Source organism: Sprattus sprattus (assembly GCF_963457725.1).
Source record: "Sprattus sprattus genome assembly, contig: scaffold_120, whole genome shotgun sequence".
NCBI classification, from domain to species: domain Eukaryota; kingdom Metazoa; phylum Chordata; class Actinopteri; order Clupeiformes; family Clupeidae; genus Sprattus; species Sprattus sprattus.
In genome coordinates this window covers 63,973-73,972 of record NW_027666944.1, presented here as the reverse complement: position 1 = coordinate 73,972, position 10,000 = coordinate 63,973, and the positions used below count along the sequence as shown (strand labels likewise).

The following is a 10,000-nucleotide window of genomic DNA, read 5'->3' as shown; positions in this document are numbered from 1 at the left end:
CACACACACACACACACACATAGGTAGTTGGTTCATATCCGCCACCGTATTACTGACTTCTCATCTTCTCACACACACACACACACACACACACACACACACACACACACACATAGGTAGTTGGTTCATATCCGCCACCGTATTACTGACTTCTCATCTTCTCACACACACACACACACACACACACACACACACATAGGTAGTTGGTTCATATCCGCCACCGTATTACTGACTTCTCATCTTCTCACACACACACACACACACACACACACACACACACACACATAGGTAGTTGGTTCATATCCGCCACCGTATTACTGACTTCTCATCTTCTCACACACACACACAAACACACTCAAACACACACACACACACACACACACACACACACACACACACACACACATAGGTAGTTGGTTCATATCTGCCACCATATTACTGACTTCTCATCTTCTCTGCCACAGAGGAGTAGCTGTCCAGCAGCACTTTGCAGAGAGGGGTTGAGCTTCTCACAGAAGCAGTATAGTGACTGGAAATCTATAGGATAATAATGTAAATCTAAAGGACGATGATCTTAATCTATAGGACAAAATGTAAATCTATGGGACAATAATATAAATCTATATGATGATAACATAAATCTATTTGACGATAATGTAAATTAATAGTACAATAATATAAATATATATAGGACGATAATGTAAATCTATAAGACGATAGTGTAAATCTATATGGCGATAATGTAAATCTATAGGGCGATAATGTAAATCTATAGGGCGATAATGTAAATCTATAGTACAATAATATAAATCTATAGGGCGATAATATAAATCTATAGGGCGATAATGTAAATCTATAGGGCGATAATATAAATCTATAGGGCAACAATGTAAATCTATAGGGCGATAATGTAAATCTATAGGGCGATAATGTAAATCTATAGTACAATAGTGTAAATCTATAGGGCGATAGTGTAAATCTATAGGGCGATAATGTAAATCTACAGGGCGATAGTGTAAATCTATATGACGATAATGTAAATCTGTAGGGCGTAAAGGGCTAAGGCAGGTGAAGGGTTCTCACTGAACTTCTCAGTGCACGTGAGCGCCACCTTCCTCCTCCTCAGACACCATCTTCCTCTTTGGTTTCAGCTCTAGATTTGTTTCATCCAACAGTTCAGGAAATTGGTTTGACCAGTACATTTCACTAAGCACTAAGTAGTCATTCATCACTATTGGCCGTTTCTTTATATTCACAAAAAGCCCAGAAGAGCTCCATTTTGTTTTCTCCAACAGCCTCAACCTCTGCAACCAGAGTCCACCAGTCCAGGAGCATTTACCACAACCAAAACTGAATGCAACCGGTCGGTTGTCTTCCAAACCAAAACCGAATGCAACCGGTCGGTTGTCTTCCAAACCAAAACCAAATGTAACCGGTCGGTTGTCTTCCACACGTCTAGACTTCCCCAATCTCTGTGCCAACACACATGAACACACACACACACACACCGAAACCAGCAGTCACACAGGGCAAAGGTCATGTCATGTGAGATAGAAAGCCACAGCACTGATGTCCCCCACACACACACACACACACACACACACACACTCACACACACACACCCACACACACACACAGCCACTCACACACACAGACACACACAGACACACACAGACACACACACACACACACACACACACACACACACACAGACACACACACACACACACACACACACACACACACACAAACACACAGTCACTGCACTGATGTCCCTGCTGTGATCTTACTCTTGGCTAAATAGAGCCATTCACAATTAACATTGTCTGAAGACCTGAGCCCCAGGCCAATCCAGTAACTCCAGATTTATTGATAACTCGGCAAAGACATCAAGAGCAATCAATTTTGGTCTGGAAGGTCTCAGCGAAGATGGTTTCGGTAGAGCAGAACCTATTCCTGTATTTGGTAGAACATATTTCTATGGATTAAGGTTCTTCAGCGGCCATTAGAAACCAGTGAACTTCACTACTGAGTTCCACCAATGAACTTAACTACAGAGTTATACCAATGAAATCAGCTATGTGAGTTCCACCAATGAAATCAGCTATGTGAGTTCCACCAATGAAATCAGCTGTCTGAGCACCTCACAGTTAATGGATGTAATTATCACACACACACACACACACACACACACACACACACACACACACACACACACACACACACACACACACAGTCACAGTCCCTCTTGTTTCTCCTTAGGTTGGGAAGAAGGGAACAAAGAAAGGAAAAAATGGAGGGAAAAGAAGAAAGAATGGAGAAGGCAAGAAGAAGAGAGGAGAAGAAGAAAGGAATGGGAAGAAGAGAGGAGAAGAAGAAAGGAATGGGAAGAAGAGAGGAGAAGAAGAAAGGAATGGGAAGAAGAGAGGAGGAGAAGAAAGGAATGGGAAGAAGAGAGGAGAAGAAGAAAGGAATGGGAAGAAGAGAGGAGAAGAAGAAAGGAATGGGAAGAAGAGCGGAGGAGAAGAAAGGAATGGGAAGAAGAGAGGAGAAGAAAGGAATGGGAAGAAGAGCGGAGGAGAAGAAAGGAATGGGAAGAAGAGCGGAGGAGAAGAAAGGAATGGGAAGAAGAGAGGAGAAGAAGAAAGGAATGGGAAGAAGAGCATCTCTGAAATGGAACCCTGAGGTGATGGAGGAGGTGATGAGGAGATGATGAAGGAGGTGATGGAGGAGGTGATGGCTTTGCCTAGGAGGAGACCTCATGCTGGCCTGCATCAAAGCTGTGTGTGTGTTATACGTGTGGATGTGCATTATGGTGTAATAATGACACATTATATCATTGTTTACTGTTTGAAACATTATAATGACACATTATATCATTGTTTACTGTTTGAAACATTATAATGACACATTATATCATTGTTTACTGCGATGTTTACAACTTCATTGAACTCCTTGACATGTTAACTGAGTCCATTCCTCTGTTTTTAAAGGAAAAGAATAATGGTTCAGTCCACTATGGGCATCCACCACACCAGCTCAGAATGGTTCAGTCCACTATGGGCACCACACCAGCTCAGAATGGTTCAGTCCACTATGGGCACCACACCAGCTCAGAATGGTTCAGTCCACTATGGGCATCCACCACACCAGCTCAGAATGGTTCAGTCCACTATGGGCACCACACCAGCTCAGAATGGTTCAGTCCACTATGGGCACCACACCAGCTCAGAATGGTTCAGTCCACAATGGGCAACCACCACACCAGCTCAGAATGGTTCAGTCCACTATGGGCACCCACCATACCAGCTCAGAATGGTTCAGTCCACTATGGGCACCCACCACACCAGCTCAGAATGGCTGATAATCTTTTTTCTTGACAAATAGACTCTGTGATGACATATCCCAAAATCTTACCTTCCTTTTCCCAAAACAACCTTTAAAGTAAGCATTTTAAAACAACCTTTAAAGTAAGCATTTTAAAACAACCTTTTAAAGTAAACATAGAAGAAAAAGCATTTTTTCGGACAGGTATTTTTCTGATCTTTGGAGTTTAGTGACTTGGCCAGAAATATGACCAGAGCTCTGAAACTCTGTGCTGTAGAAATCTAGAATCAGTCATAATATGACCTAAGGGGGCATTCAGTAATAACTCCATATTGCCTCAACAACACCTTTGAGTCACTCCATTATAAATATAGAATTCAAATAAACGAGGAAGTCATATCATACACGAAGACTTTAAACAGACAGGGTGACGTGATGGTGATAGTTTATAATAAATCAGGGAAGTCATATCATACACGAAGACGTCTTTACGAAGACTTTAAACAGGCAGGGTGACGTGATGGTGTTAGTTTATAATAAACAAGAATGGGAGCATTCAGAGAATGCAAACCTCCGCCTTGTGACCTTGACCTTTGACCTTGACATCTGAAAATCTAATAATTTATTGCCATCATATTACCCAATCTCCCCACACAGTTTGATGGAAATCGGTCCATGCGTTTCTGCGTAATCCTGCTGACAAACAGACAAACAAACATACAGGCGCGAAAACATAACCTCCTTGGCGGAGGTAATGAGGAAGTCATATCATACACGAAGACGTCTTTACGAAGACTTTACACAGGCAGGGTGACGTGCTGGTGCTAGTTTATAATAAATGAGGAAGTCATATCATAAACGAAGACGTCTTTACGAAGACTTGAAACAGGCAGGGTGACGTGCTGGTGCTAGTTTATAATAAATGAGGAAGTCATATCATACACGAAGACGTCTATAGAAGACTTGAAACAGGCAGGGTGACGTGCTGGTGTTGGTCATTGAGAAGCTCAGAATAAACATCAGTGGTTTCGTAAAGCAGAAGCAGCGGTCGGCACCTTGAGTGAGATGCAGGACACGCCCATCAGCTGAGGTCAGGGGAGGGCGGACTGGCCATAGGGGATGTGTGTGTGTGTGTGTGTGTGCAGGGGCAGACTGGCCATAGGGGATGTGTGTGTGTGTGTGTGTGTGTGTGCAGAGGCAGACTGGCCATAGGGGATGTGTGTGTGTGTGTGTGTGTGCAGGGGCAGACTGGCCATAGGGGATGTGTGTGTGTGTGTGTGTGTGTGTGCAGAGGCAGACTGGCCATAGGGGATGTGTGTGTGTGTGTGTGTGTGCAGGGGCAGACTGGCCATAGGGGATGTGTGTGTGTGTGTGCAGGGGCAGACTGGCCATAGGGGATGTGTGTGTGTGTGTGTGTGTGTGTGTGTGTGTGTGTGTGTGTGTGTGTGTGTGTGCAGAGGCAGACTGGCCATAAGTGATACCTGTGAACCCCCTGGTGGGTCGGTGGGGTTGGGCTGTGTGTGTGTGTGTGTGTGTGTGTGTGTGTGCAGGGGCTGGTCCAATACCGGCCCCGCCCACCTCCATCACCAACCGGCCTGGCCCTCCCTCTGACATCGCTGGAACACGTTACATTTACTCCGATACAACAATGATCACAGAATGAGATTTATACTTCTCCTTGTGATCTGTGTTCACACTCATGGTTTCCATCTCCTTTACTCATCTAATCTCTTCCGTCAGTCTAACTTCGTTTGAGGCGTTATTAAATGTCAATCACTCTAGCCTACTCAACACTTGTGTCACTCGCTCGCAGACACCTACAACTTCCCTACACACACACACACACACTCACACACACATAATCACACACACACACACACACACATAATCACACACACACATAATCACACACACACACACACACACATAATCACACACACACACACACAATCACACACCCAGCATGCAACACTACTGATACCAGTACCACTGATGTTCACACCCCATTGTATGTTCTGTTCATTTCTACCATATAGTTCATACTTATTCTACCCTCTAATTCCAGTTTCTTGATTGTGTGGCCTTTCCCTGCTTAAGGCTCTGTAGTTATACATATAACCATCTGATACTAGCCCAGAGTTAAGCATATTCATCTAGCAAACTATACCTACCTTGGACTGTTTCAATAGCCAGTATCATTTGATTCCATGTGTCCATCCAGTCAAATTGGTGGATCCAAATGTTATAAATATATATATATATATGATGAAATTTCTTTGTAATCATCCAAAATAATGTGTCATAAGTGTATGAGTATTTTTCCAAGTAGGCCACTGACTGGTCCATACGTGCAATGCATTCAGTGGGCAAATGCGCTGTGTACTTAGTGGGCCGCGCGCCGGATATGAAGTGTTCCGGTCTGACAGTAACTCCCCGGCCGGCCACCCCCCCCCCCCCCCCCCCAGTCCGTCCCTGGCTGAGGCGTGATTGTTAGTTTAGCCTGTGACCTCTTCATAAAAGAACAGAATTACAAAACTACTGAGAGATCTGCATTAGTAGCCTAGCTATAGTAGCATAGCTATAGTAGTCTAGCTATAGTAGCCTAGCTATAGTAGTCTAGCTATAGTAGCCTAGCTATAGTAGCCTAGCTATAGTAGTCAAGCTATAGTAGCCTAGCTATAGAAGCCTAGCTATAGTAGTCTAGCTATAGTAGCCTAGCTATAGTAGCCTAGCTATAGTAGCCTAGCTATAGTAGCCTAGCTATAGCCAGATCCACGTCTGCAGTCTGTGTTCAAACAGTGATATAGTATGGGCTGAGTTTTTTTTTAAATTCATCACATTTTGTATTTGTTTAAGTGAATGTGAAGTTGATCAGTTTGGGAATAATTAATGTCTTTGCTTCCACATCGCAGCCGATTAAGGATCAGTTAGTCGCTTCAGGACAAACAGTAAAACTGCCTTCAGACTGTCATTTGACATGTCTAGATATGATAAAGAAATATCTTTTTAAAGAGGCTTGCTCATCATAAGGACCTTGAAGAGGAAGTATAGGAGTGTGCTTCCACATGAGGTTGTCTCACACACACACACGTCCTAAATCAATAGTAATGATGTAGAGGTGTAACACATTCTATCCCTACGTAAACAGTGTGTTTGTGTTAGAAGTTATGCACATCTGAATGTATATTTTATCGAAGTCCAAAATCACACGTGTGCATAGCTAATATTTCATCTCCCTTACACATTAGCATAAAGTAGTGTGATCATCCTGCGCTAAGGAGTCCCAACTTATTGTGATTACTGCCAGGTACATGTTTGTATTTTCTTTGGATATTTCTGTTGGACTTTGTATTTGAATTTGAATATATGAGTTTGGAGGATTAGAGTCACGCTGCTGTGCTAGAATATATGAGTTTGGAGGATTAGAGTCACGCTGCTGTGCTAGAATATATGAGTTTGGAGGATTCGAATCGCGCATAGAGTGCTGTGATCCCCGCTGCTGTGCTAGGACCCCCAACGGTCATTAGTGTCAGGCTAATAAAGAGACCAACTGTCATTAGTGTCAGGCTAATAAAGAGACCAACTGTCATTAGTGTCAGGCTAATAAAGAGACCAACTGTCATTAGTGTCAGGCTAATAAAGAGACCAACTGTCATTAGTGTCAGGCTAATAAAGAGACCAACTGTCATTAGTGTCAGGCTAATAAAGAGACCAACTGTCATTAGTGTCAGGCTAATAAAGAGACCAACTGTCATTAGTGTCAGGCTAATAAAGAGACCAACTGTCATTAGTGTCAGGCTAATAAAGAGACCAACTGTCATTAGTGTCAGGCTAATAAAGAGACCAACTGTCATTAGTGTCAGGCTAATAAAGAGACCAACTGTCATTAGTGTCAGGCTAATAAAGAGACCAACTGTCATTAGTGTCAGGCTAATAAAGAGACCAACTGTCATTAGTGTCAGGCTAATAAAGAGACCAACTGGACGCACGGCTCCCATCTTCTTTCAAAAACTACACAATGCAGACGAATTCAAGGGGGTAACATACACACACACTAACTAATAACCCTGTTTATGGTAGAATGTTAATGCACACATTAAGAGAAGATGTAGAATGCATTAGTACAGGAATAAGATCTTGTGTCATGTTTCATAGTATCTTTAAAGATTCTCGTTAGCCAAGGCTACGTCAGGCTTGTATAAAGACCCAAGGCTACGTCAGGCATGTATAAAGACCCAAAGCTACGTCAGGCGTGTATAAAGACCCAAAGCTACGTCAGGCGTGTATAAAGACCCAAAGCTACGTCAGGCGTGTATAAAGAACCAAAGCTACGTCAGGCGTGTATAAAGAACCAAAGCTACGTCAGGCGTGTATAAAGACCCAAAGCTACGTCAGGCGTGTATAAAGACCCAAAGCTACGTCAGGCATGTATAAAGACCCAAAGCTACGTCAGGCGTGTATAAAGAACCAAAGCTACGTCAGGCATGTATAAAGACCCAAAGCTACGTCAGGCGTGTATAAAGAACCAAAGCTACGTCAGGCGTGTATAAAGACCCAAAGCTACGTCAGGCGTGTATAAAGACCCAAAGCTACGTCAGGCGTGTATAAAGAACCAAAGCTACGTCAGGCGTGTATAAAGACCCAAAGCTACGTCAGGCGTGTATAAAGACCCAAAGCTACGTCAGGCGTGTATAAAGACCCAAAGCTACGTCAGGCATGTATAAAGACCCAAAGCTACGTCAGGCGTGTATAAAGAACCAAAGCTACGTCAGGCATGTATAAAGACCCAAAGCTACGTCAGGCGTGTATAAAGAACCAATCCAGAGGCGGCAGACGCAGGTTTCATCCTTTATTTCACCATCAGTGACACATGAAGCTTCTGTGACCTCAGAACAGGGATCTGGGAGGCGAGTCCGCCCGAAGGAGAGAGACACACACACACACACACACACACACACACACACACACCACCATCATCATCATCTCCCTTCTACAACGCTAACTGCTAACACACTAGGCTAGGATAATCGAGAGAGAGAGAGGGAGAGAGAGGGAGAGGAGAGAGAGAGAGGAGAGAGAGAGAGGGAGAGAGAGGGAGAGAGAGGGAGAGAGAGGGAGAGGAGAGGGAGAGGGAGAGAGAGAGAGAGAGAGAGAAGGAGAGAGAGGAGAAGGAGAGAGAGAGGGAGAGGAAGAGAGAGAGAGGAGGAAGCGAGAGGAGAGAGCGAGAGAGAGAGAGAGAGAGAGAGAGAGAGAGAGAGAGAGAAGAGAGAGAGAGAGAGAGAGAGAGGGAAGAGAGAGAGAGAGCGAGAGAGAGAGAGAGGGGGAGAGAGAGAGAGGAGAGAGAGAGAGAGAGAGAGAGAGAGAGAGAGAGAGAGAGAGAGAGAGAGAGAATAGAGATAGTGAGAGAGAAGAGAGAGAGAGAGAGAGCACACATTTTGGGAAGTGCATTTGAGGATTGAAGTTACTGTCCCCGGTTGGATAGTTTGTTTTCATTAAAGATGAACATTTACAGTCTTTGTGATTAAGATAACAGCTGACTCTGAAGGTAAAAAACAAACAAAAACAAAACAAACAAACCGAAACTAAACCAATAACACAAACTCAGGTCAATCCAATCAGAAATTCAAGACACGTTTATACAAAGCAGAAGAGAGACCAATGAAACGATACAGCAACAGAGAGAAGTCACGTCACACCACGCCCCCCCCTCCTCTCTCCTCACACACCCCCTCCTATCAACACACACACCCCCTCCTCTCTCAACACACCCACCACCCCTCCTATCAACACACACACCGCCTCTTCTCACACACACACACCGCCCCCATCTACAACACACACACCCCTCCTGTTGCTGTGTGTGTGTGTGGGGAGGGTGTGTGTGTTTGTGTGTGTGTGTGAGAGGGGTGTGCGTTATTGATCACACGGCTTTAGCAAAGAAATCGTTCTATCCGAGGCAAAGAGGGTGCAAGCATGCATGTGCGTGCGTGCAAGTGTGTGCGACTGTGTGTGTGTGTGTGTGTGTTGTGTGTTGTGTGTGTGTGTATGTGTGTTGACTGTGTGTGTGTGTTTAGTTAGGTGGGAGGGTTGCAGCATCCCCTACTGCTGTCAGTCAGGTAAATGAACCAATCACGCGAGAGGGCAGAGTGGGTCGACCAATCACACGCGAGGTCCAGGAGAGCGATGGGCAGTGCAGTGCAGTGGGAGGGGTCTCTTTGGGACGTCACTTTTCATCCTTCAAAGCCTTCAAGCGGACACACACCAGCTAGCTGCCTTTCCACACACACACACACAGACACACACACACACAGCGAGATGACAGAGCTGGAACAGTACTGTTGATTGCTGAGATCAAACGCACAAAGCAGATACAAAAAAACAATAAAAATAGGGACAGTACTGATCTTCATGCACACACACTCAGACACACACTCAGACACACACACACACACACACACACACACCCCCTGTCAGACACACACTCATGCTGCAGTCTGCTCTGCGGCGCCGTTCTCCGCCACATCCATGGAGTCTCCATCGCCGTTCTCCTTCTCCTTCCCCTGGAGACAGAGTTCACACACACACACATTAGCCCCTATCACACACACACACACACACACATTAGCCCCTATCACACACACACACACACACACACACACACACACATCAGCCC

General features: G+C 44.6%; 1 protein-coding gene across 1 annotated transcript in view; it reads right to left on the bottom strand.

Annotated features, from left to right (window-relative positions):
• Window positions 1–9,407: 9,407 nt before the first annotated feature.
• The window catches only part of fkbp4 (FKBP prolyl isomerase 4), a 36,469-nt gene continuing 35,876 nt past the window's right edge, over window positions 9,408–10,000 (bottom strand). The window contains exon 11 of the mRNA XM_080860948.1: window positions 9,408–9,887. Coding sequence (XP_080717074.1) covers window positions 9,810–9,887 — 78 coding nt within the window. The 3' untranslated portion in view covers window positions 9,408–9,809. The remainder of the gene's footprint in view (window positions 9,888–10,000) is intronic.